This window comes from Lactuca serriola, chromosome 7, assembly GCF_051521515.1.
Source record: "Lactuca serriola cultivar US96UC23 chromosome 7, Lser_US96UC23_V15, whole genome shotgun sequence".
Classification (NCBI taxonomy): Eukaryota; Viridiplantae; Streptophyta; class Magnoliopsida; order Asterales; family Asteraceae; genus Lactuca; species Lactuca serriola.
The window spans coordinates 72,296,412-72,318,625 of NC_136414.1; the positions used below are offsets into that span (position 1 = coordinate 72,296,412).

The 22,214-nt window shown below is 32.8% G+C and overlaps 2 protein-coding genes across 4 annotated transcripts; both read right to left on the minus strand.

Moving 5' to 3' along the window:
• Window positions 1–2,868: 2,868 nt before the first annotated feature.
• Window positions 2,869–6,246, minus strand: LOC145062029 (DNA glycosylase superfamily protein). Of its 3 annotated transcripts, none has more exons than XM_079009640.1 (6): window positions 6,080–6,246; window positions 4,905–5,646; window positions 4,742–4,799; window positions 4,568–4,651; window positions 4,349–4,490; window positions 2,869–3,384 (listed from the first exon to the last, which is right to left on the minus strand). In XM_079009640.1, the coding sequence occupies exons 2-6, from the start codon at window positions 5,356–5,358 to the stop codon at window positions 3,034–3,036; spliced, it is 1,089 nt and encodes a 362-aa protein (XP_078865766.1). In that variant the 5' UTR covers window positions 5,359–5,646; window positions 6,080–6,246; the 3' UTR covers window positions 2,869–3,033. The 3 variants fall into 3 exon arrangements, with proteins under 3 accessions (XP_078865766.1, XP_078865764.1, XP_078865765.1); XM_079009638.1 differs by having other exon boundaries at window positions 4,905–5,650; XM_079009639.1 differs by having other exon boundaries at window positions 4,905–5,696.
• Window positions 6,247–16,260: 10,014 nt separating this feature from the next.
• LOC145061505 (leucine aminopeptidase 1-like) lies at window positions 16,261–19,133 on the minus strand. Its single transcript, XM_079009002.1, has 9 exons — window positions 18,701–19,133; window positions 18,093–18,519; window positions 17,813–18,007; window positions 17,484–17,709; window positions 17,280–17,406; window positions 17,121–17,216; window positions 16,985–17,062; window positions 16,799–16,859; window positions 16,261–16,704 (listed from the first exon to the last, which is right to left on the minus strand). Exons 1-9 carry the CDS (start codon window positions 18,941–18,943, stop codon window positions 16,385–16,387), a joined length of 1,773 nt encoding a protein of 590 aa, XP_078865128.1. The 5' UTR covers window positions 18,944–19,133; the 3' UTR covers window positions 16,261–16,384.
• Between the last annotated feature and the right edge of the window lie 3,081 nt (window positions 19,134–22,214).

Here is a 22,214-nt window from a genome sequence, read left to right on the forward strand (position 1 = left end):
CCCTCGTTTACTTAGTCGATTTTAAACACAAATAATATACATAAAACTCAGAAAAAATCGTTAGGCTATAGTTCTAAAAATAAAAGGAACACTGAAAATGTTACGTAATTGTCATTAAATTTATACTTTAAAAATGAAATGTCATTTTATATAGGAGAAATAATTATTTAATAAAAATAATAAATATATAATGAGTAAAATAAAATATAATTAAATGAGCAATGTTTAGACGTACAAAATTTAAAAGTATATTAATCATATATATTCACTGTTCAATAACAAAAAGCAAAAAATTGATGTCCTCAAATGGCATGGTAATAAAGGGTCAAGCAAATATAACTATAAAAAACATACATTGCAATGCTCTAATGCATAAATTCTTTTGTTTTATCGCATCCCACTAATTTTATTAAAATTATATATATATATATATATATATATATATATATATATATATATATATATATATATATATATATATATATATATATATACACCGTATGAAGACCCCATATAACTTAAATCATCTCAAATCATCTATAACTTCTAATTCGAAATTAACTATTCAAGTCATCTTGGTCATCTTTGTTAAATACTGTATGAAGACCCCATATAATTTGTTAATTTTAAGCATATAAAATTAGAACACTTCACAATAATATTAAATAAAAACCATGTATTACCATATATGATGTTAAAACAATATATTAGAGAGTTATTTTTTTTAAATAAAAAATTTTTACGATAAAAAGATCATATGTTCATTACAAATTTAAGATTAAAATGATATAAATAATTAGTCAAAAAATAATAGGTTAACTAAATAAATAAAATATCATTGTTTTGTTTTTGGTTTAGTTATTTGCTCATCTTTCTTAATAAAATCTGTCATTCTGAAAAACATAATAAAATGAAACGTTGTTAACTAAATGGGGTTATTCGTGGCAAATATGAAACTAAAAAAAAACATTGAGTGGAATCTAACATTTTTATAACATCGATCCAAAAAAGTCACTCTAAAAAAAATAAAAATAAAAAATCTTTAATATTTAACTCAAAAACATCCTTATAATATAAGAACAACTTTTTAGTAAATCTAAGAGTGATGAAAATGAAATTATTAAAGTGTTTGATTCAAAATTAAAAGTTTAACAAAACTCTATTTGTTTTATCTACAATATTCATTAATAATCTTTAATGATTACAATCTCTACATAAATAGTTATAAATTATGATCTTTTTACAACAAAACCAAATGATTATTTTTTTCAAACTTACAATAAAACTATTTTATGTTTGTATTACTTATAAACAAACCCAATTATATAATTATATAAAATTATATACACTGTTATGATTCTGTTTCCAAATAGACTGCTACCAAACTAATTAAGACATTTTTGTCTCCGGTTCTATAACTTTTTTTTATCTTCCAAACCCGGTTCCAACCGGACACAAAACCATAGAAAATACAAATTACAATCATTGATTGAGTCGACTGATTTTCAAAATGGGCCAAACTTCACTATTCACTAAAGAACAAAAGCTTAGCTTGCTATGGAAACTCTCATTTAAGACCATGTCTCATATCTACTTAACATCATTCAACAATAAGACAAACTTCAATACCATAATGTACAATATTTTAATGCATAAACTGTTAGATCACCCAATGATGAATCAACATTAAATGCTTGTGTTTATCTACTGATTTATAGTTTTTTCGTTCTAAATCCATATATCCTTTTTTTCATCAATTTGTATTCTTTATCACCTTATTTGATATTACACACATATAACTTTATGAAGATCACTTTGCTATATTTTATCTATTCTTATATGTTTATATGAGTTGTTTGCATGATCATGAATAATTTATATGGATGTATGCATATATTATAAAGCAACTTTTGAAAAAGTCCATGTCCCATACTCCCATTTAGTCTTTAATTTGGTGTCAACATGGGGTCCCTAAGTTTTAGATTTTATCCAAATCCAGTCCTTTTAATAGAAAACATGACCAAAAAGTGAAAAATTATATTATACTACATATTAAAACAAATTGGCTTAGAAATAGTAAAGTTTCTTTCTTTCGCCACAAAGTTTCCTATTTTAGTGTTTGGTCACCAAGGGCTTAGGAATAATATAGTTTTGTGTTTCACACTTTTGCCACAAGAGTTTTTTAGTTTAGATTTTGGCCACAAGAGTTTTCTATTTAAGATTTTAGTCACATGACTTTTCTATGTTGACATTTTTTGTCCCTAGACTTTCATATGTTAGCACTTACCACCCCTACTTTGTACAATGACACTTTTCATCCCTCTATATTGTAAAATATTACTTTCATCCCCTCAAATTTAGATAACAACAATTTCCACCCCTTACCTTTTGTATATTGGCAGATTTACAAGTTTCACCCCTAGAATTTCATTTGTCCACAAGTCCCCCCACCCCCACCCCCAACCTAGAATTTCGTTTGTCCCTAAACTTTTGTGTGTTAGCACTTTCCACCCCTACTTTGTACAATGACATTTTTCATCCCTCTATGCTGTAAAATATCACTTTCATCCCCTCAAATTTAGATAAAAACAATTTCCGCAATTTCCGCCCCTTACCTTTCGTATATTGGCAGATTTACAAGTTTCACACCTAAAATTTCGTTTGTCCACAAGTCCCCACACCCCCAACCTAGAATTTCGTTTGTCCCTAAACTTTTGTATGTTAGCACTTTCCGCCCCTATTTTGTACAATGACACTTTTCATCCCTCTACGTGTAAAATATGACTTTCATCCCCTCAAATTCAGATAACAACAATTTCCGCCCCTTACCTTTCGTAAATGAGAAAGAATTAGAAATTAGAAAAAACATGACCAAAAACTGAGAAATTAGAAAGAATTAGAAATTGAAAAACACGTTTACTTCCTAATCTTTCCCACTATACAAACTCGATTACCATAATCAACATTCAACTCGGTTTCAATAACCATAATTAACCATCTCAAATATATCTTAAGTACACATCACCACCCTCACTAGAAACTCAACTCCTCAATTCCATTCCGTATGCACGATTCCATTCCATCATCCGTAGTTTTCCGATCATCTTCTTCAACTTTAATCAATCCAACAACTTCCTCCAAGCATTCCTGAAAGCGGAAGCAACTACAAAGATGATCATTAGTTATCCCCGCCACCTGCATGAACGAATAGATCACCGTGGGCCCCACACACCGGAATCCCCTCCTTATCAAATCTTTACTTATCACATCCGCTTTCGGTGTTTTCACCGGAATTTGTCGAGGGTATCGGAATCTACTAATGATAGGTTTGTAGTTCACAAAGCTCCAAATGTATTTGTCAAATGACCCGAATTCATCTATCACCTGACAATTAACAAAACCTGCAAAAAGTTAGGGTTTGCTTGATACCCTTTATGAAAAAGTACAACTTTGAATGCATATTGTACAAATCAAAGAGATGATTATGTAACAAGAAATATACCTATCAACTCATCTAGTTTGTAGGTGGGATCTTAGGTACAAAAAGTTAGGATTTTATTGATACCCTTTATGAAAAAAGTACAACTTTGACTGCATAAGGTACAATCCATAGTGATGGTTGTACAACTTTGACTACATAAAGTACAAATCACAAACATGGTTGTTGATATTGAGGCATGTTGGTATAATGGCATAATCTTTCCTAACAAGTTTCAAAAGGGTATTTACGTCTTTTGCATAAAAGATTAACCTTTATCACATTTTGGAGGATATGATATAAAAATTGTGATTTAGTTTTTTTTTATGAAGAAAGATTAAAAAGATTGCCAGCGTAACAAATTGAATTTGATTGGAAGGATTAGGTTTGCATGAATGAAGGTGACACTTGAAGAAAGATTAAAAAAAAGAGAAAAATTGGGTCAACTTTATACAGAAAATTCATAAACAAATAATACAAGTTGAAGAAACCCTAGGACCACCATTAATTTACAATTGCACCTACTCTACCAGATCTTAATCATTTCATTCAAATATGTCATGTCATGAATATAAAAGTGTTGGCAATAAGTGAACAATAGGGCCATTTAGATCTTGATTCTTGAGACATGTACAACTTTTAATGCATCATGTACAATCCCCTTGAAGCAGAACCGATGTGATTCCGAGGGCAAATTTGTCAAAAGTCATTCTTTCTATATTAAGTCACAAAGTAACTAGCTAACCACATTAAGGGAATATCTTTTTTTTCTTTACCATTAAGTGTTGTATGCATAAAGACTGTTTCTTTTTTGGAATGTGAGTAAATGACCATTTTACCCTTCATAGCTACAAGAGTTGGAGGATCTACCTTGGATATTTGGCGAGCATTTTCGACTATGGCCCGCAGTTTAAGCTCTGAAAGCAGAGAGCTTGCAGCACTCCCGGGTCCCACAAGCTTCTTTTCGTTTAATTTTCCAACAACCAGAGGATCAAAATCCACAAAAACTTCCCTGCATTTGATTGATTACAATTTCATGAGACAAAAGAGTAAGGGCAAAAATGTCAATAATGATAACTAACAGAGTACCTGAAAAGATGACGTTTATTCAAAATGGAAGGCCATGTAAGCTCTGATAAAGCCCCAGAAAGCACAAGAAGCTCAAACAGTTTTCTACATTTGAAGAAAAAAAATATATAAATATATGAAATTATAAACTTTTAGAAGTAACATATCAATATTTAAGATCAATTGTACACATACTTGTCATCATGCACAGGAACTCCCCATTCTTCATCATGGAAAATGGTGTAAGATTGATCTAGTTTAAGAGATGCAAAACAATCAGCATATAGTTCAAAATTACACAATTTTCAACAAAATCAAAAGAAAAAAGACAGAATAAATAGCAAATGAGTATAATTACCTGAACTTGATGTTACCCAAGAACACCTTTTCTTGGGTTGTAAATCATGGGGTGAAGTTTCTGAAGCACTATCAACAACAAGAGTTTTTGGTTTTAAACCCAATTGTCTCCTCCCTCTAACATTGCTATTTGTTCTATAAATCCTACCAGTAGATGCTCGACTTTGAAATGAATCAGTGGATGCATCTGAAGAACATGAAGCATTGAGTGAAACCTGTCTGCGTAATATTGAAGGAACACCTGTGGAGCTAAAAGGAGGTGATGATGCTGCAATTCCTCGACTCTTTGCCCCTATAGACCCCTCTTCTGGGGACATTTCGGTCTTTTTTGATGTCTTTGATATGGGTTTTCGTGTGGTTAAAGGACCCAGAGATTTGTTTCCAGTAAGCCCTAGGATTGATCTGGATTCTGACTCGGTTACATTCATAGACCTGACTCTTGGAGCTCCAGACATCAAATGTGAAACAAATCTTATTTACCAGATTTACCCTTCAATAGAAAGTTCCCAGTTCTGATTTCTGAGATCTTAACAGATCATGATCCTTGGAAATAATCAAAGTAAACTCTGAATGCACAGTTACCAAAACCAAGATTGAATCTTTGACCCTTCAAATCTCACACAAGCAAAACATCGAACACCTTGTGGGCATTAAAATTTATTCGGCATTCAGTACAAGGAGGTCTATCAGTGTATCACCACTTCACTGAAACTAAAATCCTTCAATTCGCCTCCACATACAGCCTGCCTTTTCAAATTATCAGATTTAGGAACAACGTATAAAGATAAAATGCCTGGTCAAACATAAAACATAGTCACCATTTTGACCAAATCAAGAAAGTTCATAACTTTCTTCAGACATCATCATAATTTATACACGCGCCATGGGTATTAATTAATAGAAATCCACATCGGGGAACTTAAGTTTTGTAAATATCTACAGCTGTAAGGGAAGTGCTTCGAATCGGGAATCATTTGAATAATTAGCCTCGAAAAAAGATAAATTCTATGACACACTTCCAATGAGAGCGAAATATGAACGGGAAGTCTGTACTTTTGCTTATAATTTTCTCAAATCATTTAGGTAAAGCTGACATATTTTGTCTCTTTTTTCTTGTTGCAAACAGATATACAAAGAAATACAGAAATGAGGCTTCGGATCCAATGTAAATGTTACCTGTCTCATGTTGCGGAAATGAAAGATGTCTTCCTTCTGAGAAGGGGAATGTGAGTGATTCTCTCTCTACAGGAGTCCTTTTTAGAGAGAGAAAGATCGAGTAGCAAAATGATGAGTGAGAGCCAGAGCCAAAGGAAATCAAGAGAGAGAGAGAGATTGCACTTTTGCTGCCGATAGTTTCTTTCTTCGTTTTATTCTTTTTCTTTGAGCATTTTGAGTCCCTTTAATTTGAATTCAGCCAAAAAAGGTCCTTAGACTTTTATTGTATTTATTGCAATTTTTGTTTAGATCTTGCTTTTATATCTTTTTCGTTATTCAAAATCTCATAAGTTGAATTAACAAAAAGAACTTACATTTTTTTGTCACTTTCCCAATTCGTTCATCCACGTATACGCAACCTTGTTTATAATTCAGCTATATAATAAAAGATTTGGCCCACCATACATGAGCATAATAGTAGAGGTTTGAAATTTCAAACTTCATGTTCATGATTCAAACTATTTAGAAATTTTACGATTGATCTTTCATGTTGTGGGTTTTGAAGCGGGTTCGACGTGGGTCGGGTTAGATGGTACCGTTTATTATTTATTATTTTGAGTTTTTTACAAGATGACCTTAATCATATAATTTATTATAAATTTTGAAAAGTTTGTTTATGTTTGTTATTGTATATATTTTCCACCTTGTAACACATGAATTTTAAGTAGATTTGTATATATTTATGTCAAATATATATTTTTCGATATGTACTCTAGATAGAATGTACTCTTTAATATTTAAAGAAGTTCAATGAAAAAATTATTCACACAAAAATAAGCATTTAACATGTTATCAAGCGAACTTCACACGTCATCTCGTTTCTTCACTTAGTTTCCGTTGCTCTCCTCCCATCTCTATTCCTAAGGCCTAAAATTAAATAGTGTACCCTTGCTACCATGGTTTCTTTATCTCATAACCGTGGCAAGTGTTCAATCATTAACTACAATATCGATCGACAAACTATTTGGAATTAGAAACATCAATGCTTTCATCCCTCACTTTTGATCTTTACGAACTCAATTATGACTCGTGATGTGAATTATTTAAGACTCTGTTCATTGGATTTAGTGTACTTAGCCACAATTATGACATAACCTCATGTAAGGAGTAAGCTTGATTCCATCATCAAGTTATAGATTTAGGACATTATCTCCAAATCACTCTATCAAATGTTTCTAAAGAAAAAAAACACATTACTCGGGCAATCTAACAATCCTCTAAGACCTTTTTCGATAAAATAAGAAGTAGGTGACATCTAACTCGACAACAAACTATGCGACATCACACGTGCGGACCTCTCCATCATATATTGTTGTAAATGATGTGATATCAGCTAAGGGTTTTTGGGTCTTAGTGTCGAATCTGGATCGTAGATATGGAGTGGTGCTATTAGTGAGTCCCCGATTAGATCTTGATCTGCCATCATAGAACAAACTCGTTAGAACCACCGCAGGGACTGTGCCCCAAGAGTCGGCTCTGACGATCAAGTAGGATTAAATAAATATATGAGATGAGATGGTTTCTCTTTGAAGTAGAGAACCATCTTGGTAAGGAAGGGGGGTATATGAACATAGTTAAGGTTGATGTATTAAGGTTCAAGAAACTCCTCATGAAGGAGATGATGTTTTATTTATAAGGCTATGTCAAGGTCAATTAGGTAAGGCATTGGGCGAGATCAATTAGGTAAGACGTTGGGCGAGCCAAATTCAGGTCGTTTATCCAAGGGGTTGGCGAGGCTGCCAAGCATGTCAAGCAATAACTAGGTTGTGCTGCCAAGTTGCTGGTGGGATGGGGCTGTCAAGAAGTATTGGCACGTTGGAGTTATGTAAGTCATGCCAATGGACCTAACATCATCAGTAAACATAGTAAAAGTATGATTGGTCTCCATGAAAATCTTGATGCTACCATCCCTAAAATGAAATTTGTCATCTATATGATCAATGATTGTCGGACAAGTATGAACATATTCATAACATTACATGACATCGCTCACATCTTCCATCTTTTATGTAAGCTCGATATATGATTTATCTCAATGAACACCATTTTCTAGACCTCGACAACATCAAGTGTCCTACCCTTGACCATTCCTCTTCGTTAACGGTTTAAGACATTATGAATCTTACCATATGATTAAACTAACAAAAACGGAATTAGGGATTTGGCGACATAAATATTAATCATCGTAACAGGCGTAGGAATAATTTATGGTTACAAGGAGTAGTAAATCACCTACTATACTATCACGATACCCATAAACATCAATATAATCATACAATCCCGTTGTCTTGGGTTGCCTTACGACTCGATGACCCAGAAACAACCTCTATTACAGCAACAACACCAACATGGTGAGTGGAAAACCTACTAGTAACAGTATCCTCGGCCAATCTCATATTTTCTCGTTTGCATCGAGAGATGTAAACATCATCCCCTGTGATCCTTCCACCATGTATTTGGCTCTCAAATTTGCTTTCAAATGTTTAATACCATGTCCTTAAATGATTATAAAGATAACAATTACTATATTGTCACTAAAGCGACATCATATCTTCATGTGGATCCATGTATAGTTTTTTTTTTTTTTTTTTTTTTTTTTTTTTTTTTTTTTTTTTAGAAGTAGTATTTCATATAATTTTGTTTGTTTTGGGTCTTCTATAATTTCATATGATTGTGACCATTGAGTTACCGAACTCATATCTCCTATAAACCTTTGCGATGTTCTCATCACACCCAACATCATTAAAAATTTCTTTTATTTTGTCAATTTACTGTATAGTAGTTGCGTTGAACTGGTACTCACACTTGTTCCTAGTAAGTATTAGACCGATTAATTGTTAATGTCTAAGTGTAAGTGGGAGCTAATGGAGATTAGTTCTCATAGCCATAACAAAGTACTGTAATATTACTATAAATAATAGTGTCATTTTGGGTTACACATAAGAACGAATAGAAGCAGATATGTAATTATATTTATTTGAGGGAGTTGTTTTATTAATTAATTAATAGTTTAACTAATTGATAGTAAATAAATTGAATATGGAATATTCTATAATGGTTTGAATACCATATATAATTATAGTTTTATTTAATATTTATCAAGATTGTAAAAATTGTTCGGCTGTAGCTCGGTAGTCGACTGACGATAAGCGATTAATCAAGGACCCTAAATTATAAATAAAATTATTTAAAAAATTAACTATTTGAAAATTTTAAATTTTAAAAATATGAAAATTTGAACATTTTAGTATAATATTTTAAAATTTGAAAACTTAAAATTTTGAAAACGAAAGTTTTTGGTGTAATATTTAAAAATTAAAAATTTTGAATTTTTTAAATATTTTCCGCCAATGACCGCCAAGACCCGTCAAGCCCAAGTTTGACCGATTTTGACCAATTTCCGTCAAACACCCTAATCGTAATCGGTTCAAGGTCGCCAAACGATTAATCGGACGCCAAGGCCGATTTCTGTAACATTGGTATTTATCTCTAGGGTTTTAAATCACCTTTATATAAATAGAGGGCTATAATTCTGGTTTATAGATAGATGAGATACACACCTCTAAGCTATAAAAGTTCAAAACACTCAAACCTTAAAAGAATTCCGAATAATCGTCTTCATGACATGACCATTTAATTGTCACGTCGTGACCGAAGAACAAAATTGAAGTCCCGATTATGTTTGAGTTCAAACTTTGAGGATTGCTTGGATCTGGTTCTTGTCTGCGTCTTGGGTGCGATCACAGAATAGGAACTCTCCTTTGGTCTCCCTAATTCAATCCACTGGCTCGACAAAATAAGAAACTAACTTAGAAATCAAATGTATGTTTTCTTTAGAGTTCTACTAAGTTGCATAGACTAGAGAGTTTATATTCTTAAGAGTAAGGTGTTGTTTATTTTTTGGAAAAAAAACATCTTCAGACCTCTTATTGTTGCGCGGGGCAGCACACGTGCAACACTTTTCATCTTGCAGCTGTTTGTTTTTCAGAAGTCTTCGGATTAAAAAACATATGCGCGTATTCTTCTTAGCGCAACACTTGTTTTGTCTATTCCAACCTCTTTTTCTTCTTTTTTTCTTGCTAAAATATTGATTATATATTGCTGAAATCTTATTTCACATTTTTTTGTTTTGTTTGTTTATTCTTGTTGATTTTTTTTATATTGAATAATAATAATTTGTTGATGAAATATCATTATTTTATGCTAAAATATTTTTATTTTTTTTGTTAAAATATCATTATTTTTTGCTGAAATATCAAAAATTCTTGCCGAAATGTCGTAGATTATTAAATTTTCGGTATTAAAAAACTATTTTCGGATTATAAAATTAGTTTGTTTTAATTTTTAATATCTACAGCAGCATGCAGATGTTAAAAAAACAAACACGCTTATTATTACAGTTTGCAGCCGTTTGGTTCACCTCTTCTACTGCAGTTGGTTGCAAAGGTGACCCACAAACTTTATTTATTTTTGTTTCAAAAAAACAAACAACACCTAAGTGTCTTGTTTTCTCTAACTTGCTGTTAGTGTTTTAATAAAATCTAATGAAGATGGATTAGATGTATTGGAACCAAACTCATTCTTGTGTTATGTTGTAATTGTTTTGTTTTCTCTAGCTTCTTTCTAGACTTCTAGTGTTTTAATAAAAATTTTGTTGTTCTAAAAAAAATCTTAACAGTAACTTGTATAAGATTTTCTTTTAGTGTCAATAATTAATGGATGTGTACGAGTGTTATTCACCTTTTAACTATGGTAGCATGCATGCATTCATCCCTTAAAATATATCACACTATTTTTAAAATCATTTTGACAACCTTTCTATCATCTATAAATCTTAACTTTTTTCCAGCGTATTTCTCCTAAAATTACAAATGTTATCTTGCCATTTTGTTTTGGATCCACCCCTAAACCGTACATTCTAATTTTATTACGCTTACGATTCTTAATAACAAAACCAATTAAAAAAAAAAACTAAACTTTTCTAATTAGCCGGATGTCATCTTTGAAGTCTATTTTGAGCTGTATAATGGTATCAAAAAGGTGACCTCTTAAGTTGAATTTGGATTATTATATTATCAAGTCATTTGACTGGTTACATTTATGACCAATCAGCATTGATTTTCTTAAATAAGATAGTTATTGTCATTTTACATAGTCGAGGGAGTTTGTAGCATGTTAATTGAAAGTAGAGGGAGTAAAATTGATACTCTAGCGAAGGTGATGACTCCGAGAACCGGTAGTATTACCGGCTATATCCAGTTTTAACTCGAAGTGTTTGGTAAAGCATTGAACAAAAGCACAGTGAACAAGGTTCGGCCATTTTAATGAAACAAAACAAAATTACAAAACCATCCAATTTCAATGTCACGATACATAACAACATCTCTGCCTCATGTGTTGTACGATATGCATTCATGGTTGTACCTTAAACCGAACTCAACGACATACAACTATAATCGCAATAATATAGTTCGAAATGATGTTTTGTTTCATTCATTCCGATAATTTAAGATGCATCACATGTTGTACGTTATGCATTTATAGTTTGTACCTTGTTGGTTTGCCCTAAAGTGCATAAATTGTCGACCATTTGGATGTTTTGCCTCGTTAGTTCCAATAGTTTGAAATGAATCGTGTGTTGTACGTTATGCAGATGTAGTTGTACATTGTCGGTTTGTCATAAAGTACATAAAATACAAGTATGATCATATATATTATGGACTTTTTGAAATGAATGTGTTGTGTCACTCATTCGGATATGGTTTAAGATGGATCACATGATGTAAGGTATTCATTTATTGTTATATCTTGTTTGTTTGTACTAAATTACGTAAAATACAAGTATAATTATATAAAATGTAGACGTTTTTGAAAGTAATGTTTTGTTTCATTCATTAAGGATGGTTTAAGTTTAATATGCATCTTTGCTTTACCTTGGTGGTTTGTACAAAATTATAGTTGTTAATGCATCATGTGTTGTTTATTATGCATCTGTGGTTGTACTTTAGTGAATTCGCATGAATCGTGTACTGATTGTTATGAATGCTTTATTCATCCTCCCTATAAGCTTTAATCATCACGTGTCCTACATTATGCTTCCCTATAGCACTTGCTAGATTGTTGAAAATTATAACCATAAAATGATTATAATCGGAAAGCTTGTATTATCAAATAATCCTATTTTTAAAATAATAGAAAGAAAGCTTATATTATCATGAAATTCTGTTAGAATTAAGGATTTCGAATAACAATAAAACTTGAATAATTTTCAGGATCATGTATAAACCACTTATGAAATATGTAGATCAACCTTAAGTCTAGGGTTACATGAATTAAGATCGTGGGATAATCCAAAAAAAGAATTCTAATTATAAGCCTAATCAAATCTCAAACACATGATACTTATAATACTTTGTTATGTTATTATGTTATTGAGACAAATCCACTTGGATATAAGATACAATTATTTTCGTTATGTTTATGCAAATGCCAAAAAATGCTTTATTTATGAAGAAGATAACAGTTTTTAGAGTGAAACAACGTGTCTGAAGGAATGGACGCAATCCTTAGGTTTGGTGGGACCGCCGCCAATGACTCAGCCACTTGGTACCTACTAAGGGCAATGTTCATTGGAACCCGACCAGGGGGTGTTGCTCTTTGAACACTGTGTTCGATGTTACTGAGTCCTTATTAGTTACCTAACAGTGTTCACCACAGCTCCAACCTTGAAAAATAGTCAAACATAACTCATCTTATGTTAGTATATCCCACATCGGTACAATACAGTCTTATAAGTGACTATATATGTTGGAGTGTTCTTTCTTTCAAGAATCTATAAGGGTTTCATGAAATGTAAATTTATTATGAGTATATCTTTATGTTCTTTTTCCATATTTTCAATTGTATTTGATTGAGTAAAAGATGGAAAAGCACATATATCATCTTGATACGGCATGTGAAAATGGATCACTTTTGCGAAATTTTAGTTTTGCAAAATAATGATTGGTTTGCGAATATTTATATTAATGGTTTTGACATATTTTTAGTGACGTAAGTCGCTTGAGTAAATATTAATCTGGGATCTGTTTTCCACATCTATTGAGTTTGCCCGACACTATACATATATCATCCCAAAAGCCATTTTGTGGAGTAGCGTGTGGGCCTTCTTAGTTGGGTGAACAATATCTCATAATCTCTCAATTTTTTCTAAGAAAGTACTAAATATGTATGTTTATATGTAGTTATGTATCTTTACTTAGGGGCTGTTTGGTAGCCTCTTAATTGAAAAATTAAGAGACAACCTCTTAAAAGTTCAGATTTAGAGTGTTTGGTTGGATCTTATTTTGTTGCCTCTTAATCTTAAAATGCCTCTTAATCTTTCAGATATAAGATTGTATCTGAAAAGAAAAATGAAAGGCGCGTTCCTATTTTACCCAGACATGTTCATCCTCTTTTCAATTTCACGATACGGCTTCCCCCAAGCCATCTCCGACGACCTGCAAACCCACCGGTCACCGCCTCTACCGCCTGCACTCCGGTCCGGTCACTGCCACCATCCCCTTTGCATCCATCTCCGTCAAAACTCGAAGACAACATCATCAGGTAAGGTTTATCCTAAAATCGATTTTATGTAATCAATTTAAGAACTCTGTTTCTTCCTTCCTTCGTCGGCGAAGCTAGACCCATAACCTCCTCCCATAGTCGATGTCTCTTCCACCATAGTTGTCTTCGCTTCCGTCTTCCCCACAACTACCGCCCTGGAGAAATCAATTTCTAGGTTTGACATTTGCAATCGATTTCCAGGTTTGACGTTCGTTTGACATCTGCAATCGTTTTGGTGCTCTCTTTGATTGAATTGATTATGTAGATAACATTAATAACATAATGTTGTTCATTTCATCATAAATTCCATCAGATACTTTGCACTCAAAGCTGTCGACAGAATTGATGAACATCCCCTCTGAATATGAAGCAATTAGGAGCTTGGGTTTGACCATTTCAAAAGGTGTGAGAAATGTTCTTTTTTCTGTTATTTTATGAACATCTGTTCTGAGATTTTTTTTTTTCCTTTTTGTGCTATTTTATGCAAGATTGGTTGCAAATAATGAGTTTGCTTCTTTTTCCTCTTTTGTTTGTTGTGAATTTATAAATTTAAACTTATGATTGATTATATTGTGGCTTGGGAATCTGAGATTAAGCAGCTGAATATGGAACACTTGCAAGTACATATATGCTAAAAGACCATTATGGATTTCAAGGGCTTGATGTTCATTTCTAGCATCCTACTTTCAAGGAAAGATCATTTATTATGTTTTGATGAAAAATGGCAGGTTTTGAGTATTTTTGAAGAAGTTGAAGGATAGTTGATGATTGTTTAGATTTGTTTTGATGATTGTTTAGATTTGTATAGATTGTTTATATTATTATTTTTTATAATTATTTTAGAAGTTTTTAACTCAATTATTTTGATAATCTTGTAACAAAAGTATTGAATTTAAAAATAATAATAATAAAAGAAGGGTAAAATGGTCATTTTAGAATTCAGGACAACAATTCAGAGGTTCTAGCCAAACAGTATGTAAAAAATTCAGATCTTAAAAATTCAGACCCTCTTAGAAATTCAGACATCTTAAAAATTCAGATCTTAAAAATTCAGATCCTGCCAAATAGCCCCTTAGGCTATTAAATCTTGTTTGCGAGATGAATGTGTATGTTTTAGGATTTTATAGAAAGATCAAAGAAGTAGCAATGGACTCGTTGGTTTATATAGTAGCAAGAATAAATAAAGTTATTTCAAAGATAGCTATGATGTATCAAATAAATAATTAATCGTAACTTTAACCATGTTGGTTGCAAGCAAGTGTAAGCTATGTCGCGATATTAGTACTCTAGTAGCCTGTGGTGACATTTAGTTGGTTATTGTTGTCATCCACAAGTATGATCATGATTTTTCATTGTAATTTTTGAGTTTCCAGAAAATTATTTAATTATATGTTACTTTTAGAGAATAAATATTTTAAAGTCAATAATTAATTTGTTTTGTACACATCGTAGTTTTATCTTTTTGGACAAAACAAAATTTTATAAAGAAAATGATAATTTGGTACCTATGATTTGCCATTTTGGGGGTTTTGTGTAAGGTCCCCGGAGATAACCCCAATTATTTCCCATCAGTTAACTGATCCCACACACATCATCAAATCTATCAACCTTCATTAAAAAATTAAAAAATTTAAAAGCTATCATACCCTAATACATTACTTTGTTTGTAAGAAAAATCGAACAAAAATCGGACCACACACTATTTAATACAATAGTGTCCATGCTTGGGAATAAATCAATACTTTGTTTAAAGACCAAAAAACGATCAAGTTTAGTCATTTTCATACAAGTCGATTCAATTTTAATAAATCTCTTACCACCTGTTTGAACGTCAACCAACTCGTTATTAATAATAAAGTCATTAAAGCTTTGAGCATACCACATACAAAATTACTGTTTGTTTTTTGGAAACTTTTTCAGATCTCTTATTACTGCGCGGCGTAGCACACGCGCATCACTTTTCATCTCGCAACTGTTTGTTTTTCAGAAGTCTTCGGATTAAAAAACCTCTGCGCGTGTTCTTCTTGGCGCAACACTTGTTTTGCCTTTTCCTACTTCTTTCAACCTCTTTTTTTTTCTTGCTAAAATATTGATTATATATTGTTGAAATCTTATTTGATATTTTTTTTCGTTTTTTTTTATTCTTGTTGAATTTTTTTTTTCTTTTCTTTTTATATTGAATAATAATAATTTTTTTGATGAAATATCATTATTTTATGCTAAAATATCTTTATTTTTTGTTAAAATATCATTTTTTTTTTACTGAAATATTATAAATTTTTGCCGAAATGTCATACATTATTAAACTTTCGGTATTAAAAACTATTTTCGGATTATAAAATCATTTTATTTTAATTTTTTAATATCTGCAGCAACATGCAGATGTTAAAAAAACAAAAACGCTTCTTATTACATTTTGCAGCCGTTTGGTCCGCCTCTTCTACTGCGAGGGTTGCAGAGGTGGTCCGTAGACTTTATGGATTTTTGCTTCAAAAAAACAAACAACACCTAAGCTTTTAAAGCACTACAAATCACAAATCTTGAAAGAGTTCCATATCCTTTTTTTCTTATAACAAAGTCCAAATTTTCAATCATGTTGAAACATTTTGTTTCTTTTTATCAAAACAACAAACTTTTCCATCTATCTAACAAAAATTAAAAAGTTTAAGATGATGAGTTGGCAACAACCCATTGGACCAAAGTAGGAACAGCAAAACCTGTTGCTGCTTTCTTCTTATCATTCCACACAGGTCCAGCCATGTCAATATGCAACCATTCCACTTTTTCATCAACAAACTGTTTCAAGAAAAGGGCGGCAGTAATAGAGCCGCCCTGGCGGCCGCCAGTGTTCACCATATCAGCCACCCCTGATTTCATCGAGTCCCAGTAACTCTCCTCCATCGGCAACCTCCAAAGTCTTTCTCCGGCCACTTCCGAGGCAGCAACCACCTCTTTTGCTAGTTCATCATTCGGTGTAAAGATGCCTGAAAAAAGTCAAAAAAAACCACCATGTTTTCATAAATTTTGAGTTGAAATTACTTATTTGCCCTTTATCTATCTATTATCACATGTTGTTACCTGCAATTGAAGGCCCAAGAGCAACTATACATGCTCCAGTCAGTGTCGCCAAATCAACAATCTACACAAAATTAATGATCATGAGGGCATTTTCGTCTTTTTCCATAAAATAGAAAGATATATATATATATATATATATATATATATATATATATATATATATATATATATATATATATACCTTACCTTATCTACACCTTGGTTACAAGCATATACTAGCGCATCAGCAAGGGTAAGTCTACCTTCTGCATCTGTGTTGTTAACCTGAAAAATGACCATTTTACCCTTCTCTCTAACAAAGGAACCAATGAAAAAAAATTACCTCAATTGTTTTCCCATTTGAAGCTGTTAATATGTCCCCAGGCCTCATACCTGTCCCACTTATCATATTCTCACAAGCTGCTACAATAAAATGAACCTGAAATACCAATATAAATATATAATATACATTTAAAAATAATAAATAAATAAATAAATTTACCTCTACTCCTGGTGGTTTAATTTGAGCAAGAGCTTTTGCAGCACCTAAAACCGCTGCAGAGCCGCCCATGTCAAACTTCATCAGCTCTATTAAACAACCAGGTCCAGTCTTGATGTTATAACCACCACTACAACAACAAATAAATTCTAAAATTTAATTTCATAAATCAATATGATGATGATGATGATGATGATGATGATGAACCTGTCAAAAGTCAACCCCTTCCCCACCAATGCAAGCTTGGTTTTAATGGATCCAGTCGGAGGTTTATAACATAAATGTATAAATTTAGGAGGGTTCTCAGAAGCAGCAGCAACACCAAGAAAAGAACCCATTTTCAACTCTTTACATTGCTCTGTATCAAGAATTTTTGCACTAAAAACATCGCTATATGTTGAAGCAATCTTTTCAGCCTCTTCCGCTAATACCCCTGTTACAATTATTAAAAAAGAAAAATGTAAAACTATATTTTAAGTTTTTAACTCTCTATCAACAATTGAAAATGAGATATGTATGGAGGAAGGATAACGAACCAGGGGTAAGTACATTGGGAGGTGCATTTACAAGCTCTTTTCCCAAAATTACCCCTGAGCAAACATACTCTGTGTACTTGAGTTTCTTTTCTAACTCGGGTCCACCTCCAAGGTTAAGAAAGTCAATTGACTTGAGAGAAGGTTTCTTCGACTCGGATTTAAATCTGTTATCTTCGTATGTCCCTAACAATGCACCTATAATGGGAAAAAACGAAATTAAGATGATATATAAAGAAAATATAAAGGAGGTTGTTATTTCTTGAATGGAATATCAATATACCAGTTGCTATTGCTGAAGCTGTAGTGAGCTTCAATTCAGGAGTAAAGTCTTGTGAAGAAGCAAGAGCAACAGCGACATTGTTAGCTTGAGAAGCTTTAGCAGATGAAGCGACAGATTCACCAAGACTTCGATAAGCAGAAATGGAAGAAGATGAAGTTATTGGGGGTTTTCCAAGCCCAATTAAGCTGACCCGTTTGGTTCCAAGACCTGAAAGTCTAAGAACGGTTGATTGTCCTACTCTTCCTGTGAAATCTTCCTCGGTTGATACTTCAGATAATAATCCATCTAATTGGGAATCGAGCTTCTTCAGGAGAAGATTTTGGAACTTCGAGTTTTCGTCTTTTATCATGTCTTTTTCGGTTACACCAACTGCTAGAATGTCTCCTTTCCAATCGACCAAATCGATGTCTTTTGTAGCTAAAGAGATCTTTCGTGTTTCAAAAAAGAGAGAGATTATCAGATTAGGATAGGAAATCAGTAAAGGTTATGAAATTAGGATAGTGTGTAATTGTGTTAGACAGATAGACGCACACAGAATGATAAGCAATTCGTCGAACAGTTTAAGGGCATTAATAAGTCAAAAGAAAGATCAAGTTTAAGAGTGGGACCTTGGGGGATTCGATTTCGGCAGGATGAGTGAGGCCAAGAGTGGCCTTGGCAACTGTATGAGCCATACGTTTCCCTCTTCGAGAACAGAACAAGGGATTTACAGAAATTGCAGCAGTAGAGACTGAAAATGAAAAGCGCAGATTGGGAATAGATCTAAACTTGGTGAAAATGAAGGAAGACGAAGAAGTTGAAGCAAGCAGAGTAAGAGAAGAACATGATGCTAGTCTAATGGGAGCTGCCATTTTCAAATTTAAGCAAGTGAAGTGTGTATATGAAGGCAGGAAGGAAAGAGTCGATGTAGAAGATGAGAGAACGATAATTCGATGAGATTGATGCACGTTACAAGCAAAGCATTAAGCATATCATTCGGCGTTTCTCTCTGCTTCAAAGATAATATCGCATTTGCCAAACATTTTTTTTTTTTGTGTTTGAGGTCCATTCTCAAGACCTTAAAAATCATATTTAACAGTATGAAAAAATTACTATTTTATTTTTAAAAAAATCTAGACACTGTTGTATGGCAAACTAGCTATTCATTTCAACATTTTCATTTGATAGCATATGTGTTTCAAATATATTTAGTACATAAATATTGGGGAAAGGTTGGGTAAACCAACCGGTTGTTATAAAAGACTTAGATATAAACAATTATTGGTATAGTATGAGTTTCATTACTGATTACTCCCATTTGGATGCTTAGATTTACAATGAATCATATTTGTACTGATTTGTCATGCATCTTCTAGATAATACATCAAACATTCGTTTCGTTAAAAACCTAGTAGGAGAAAACTATTTCGGACAAAAACTCTACTTGAAGAAAAAAATGTACGATTTGATGTGTTGAGCGAATGAAATAATCATACTTGAAGTGGCTCATTAAAACATTAATAAAAGAACACTCAGTGAGTCAAACTTTTAAAGACGGACAAAAGAGTATAAAATTGTTACAGAAACATTCAATTAGATACGCATCCAGATTTTCATTGGTAAGAATGTCGTTTTTATCAAGATAAACCTAATAAGATAAAACCCTTGAACTAAAGACAAAAAGAGTACACCAACATTCGTCGTGATCCCCCCCCCCCTTCTCCCACCATGCACTCAACATGGGGGTAAGCATACATCAGGATACAATCTTTACTTATACATAACTAGGTAGTGGTAGAACCACAAAAAAAAAATCCAAGGTGCAACACACGTGGGGTCGAACGCTGAAAAATTTACTAATTGTCAGGAAATTTTCCTAAAAATTCACCTTGCGCCAAAAATTTTAAGAATAGCACATGCTACTGCTGGAACCCCCTGATTTTTGCCCCTGTAAGGGTCATGTCATTTAGGTAGCTAAAAGGCGTTCACAAAGTTCAATGGCTCTGACATTTTTTTTTGAATGAATACTTTGGTAGTGACTTGGTGAACAAGTTTGCATGATTCTTCTCTTATTAAATATGTTGCACTTCAGTCTTTTAAACTTCTTATTGTTCATGTGTAAGGAACAATTTTAAAGATACGTGTTTAGTGTTATCCCCTTTGATGTAACCATGTTTCACTTGAAAAATAACAATAATGTTATCTTCTTATATGACAATTGGTTCGTTATGATCCTAAGCTAAATTACATGTACTTCGAATATGGCAAGTTATAGCTCGAAGCCATACACACTTTCTAGTTGCCTCATAGAGCGCGAGTAGTTCGGAGTGATTCTTCGAAGTAGCAACTAAAGTCTGTTTACAAGACCTCTAGGATATCGTCGTGTTGTTGATGGTAAAGACATAACTAGATTAGGAACGTCCTTTATACGGGTCTGATAAGCAACCTACATCGGCATAGCTGACAAAGATCACGTTATTTCGAGTATCATTTGGGGTAGATCCATTCAATGACACATAAAGAGAGAATAAACTCATATATGTAATGCCTATAAGGTAACATAAGATGTCTTTAATACCATTTCAGTGGCAATGTGTTGACGTAATGTTGCGTCGAGCAAGACAACGTATAAGAAACGAGATGTGCGGTCCGGTACATTGGGATAAGTACAATAATGCACCTATTACACCCAGATATGAACATTCAGGGCTCAATATCTCTCCAGTATCTTCCTTTGGACGGAAGGTGTCATTTTACTATCTATAGAATAAACGATCATGGGAGTACATGATGGTTTGCGTCATAATGACTAAAGCGTCTCAACACCTTCTAAGTGTAATTTTCTTGGTGAAGTAAAACTCATATTACATTGCTTGATTTGTAGGTTGAGGCAATATTGTGTCTTCAGAAGATTTTCATCTCGAATTAGTTTATCAAAATTTTAGCAGTGTCAAACAATTCTTTTGAGGTTCCTATGAAGTTTATATCGATAGACTATGATAATTACACACCATAAAGTGGATTTCTTTATATACATGTAGTATTATATCTCATTGTTTAAATATAATATTCTGATCAAGTACTCACTTTGACGGTTATACTACATCCATCCAAATTGTTTCAATCCATAAAGAGTTCATCTCAATCTTATCGAGAACGTGTTCTGTGGTCTAGTACTACTTGATTCAGGTAATGTCAGTGACTCTCATGTACATCTGATGTCAATACCTCCATAAAAGATAGACTGTGACCACATCCACAAGCTGTATATTTAGTTTTTCGAAAACTACTAAAATGATTAAGTAGCGGCATGTTATAACATCCATTATGGGAGAATACGTCTCCTCGTAATCAATTCTAGGGCGTTGAGAGAATCCTTTTTCCATGAGGCAATTTTTGTACTTTACAATATCATTATTTTCATTACGCTTCCTTACGTAAACTCATTTATTACCAATTGATATAACAATAGTTTGTATTGGAGCAACATGTCCAAACACCTTTATTTTCACTAAGGAATCCAATTCATCGTAGATTGCTTGTTTTCATTGAGGCCACTCCATTCTACGTCTGCACTCAACAATAGTAAATGGTTTTATGTGGTCATCGCTCATAATATTAGTTGCGACTATGTATATGAACACATCATCAATGACAATCTCGTTTCGCTTCAAATTATCGTCCAAGATAGCATACTCAACATTTCAAGATTATTAGGACGACGAGAAATTGGTGTTTCTTCGGAAACACGCTCATCTAATACATAACCATAATCCTTAATGATTTTGTGTGGCAAAACGGATGCAACATAATTTCTTCTCTGCCTAGGTAGAACATCCTTGGAATTTAGTGACATTCCTCTTTTTCTTAGGAAGAGTGGCATACTAGAGAGTTGATGGCAACGTTCTTTGCACGGTGGGTACAATCGGTGCAACACGTTCAATCGGAACATGGTGCTACACATAGACGTCTATCATTGTAGACACATTTACAACACATTCACGTTTTCCTTATTCCAAAAATCATATATAAACTTATCTTAAATGTATAGACCTAATAAAATACGATTAAAACATTAAATAAGTATATAACTTACAAAGTTTTCATAAGTTGCCATGAAAGGTGTGGGTAAAGAAATGACCA

Bases quoted from the DNA above. Each gene is read 5' to 3' on its own strand.
- LOC145061505 (XM_079009002.1), bottom strand. From the start codon at position 18,943: ATGGCAGCTCCCATTAGACTAGCATCATGTTCTTCTCTTACTCTGCTT. The intron at 17,407-17,483 runs GTTCATCATCAT...TTGTTGTTGTAG, and splicing joins AAGGGGTTGACTTTTGACAG to TGGTGGTTATAACATCAAGA. The intron at 16,860-16,984 runs GTAAGGTATATA...AATTTTGTGTAG, and splicing joins GTAACCAAGGTGTAGATAAG to ATTGTTGATTTGGCGACACT.
- LOC145062029 (XM_079009640.1), bottom strand. From the start codon at position 5,358: ATGTCTGGAGCTCCAAGAGTCAGGTCTATGAATGTAACCGAGTCAGAA. The intron at 4,652-4,741 runs GTATGTGTACAA...CTTCAAATGTAG, and splicing joins GTTCCTGTGCATGATGACAA to AAAACTGTTTGAGCTTCTTG. The intron at 3,385-4,348 runs GTAGATCCTCCA...GTTAATTGTCAG, and splicing joins ATGCTCGCCAAATATCCAAG to GTGATAGATGAATTCGGGTC.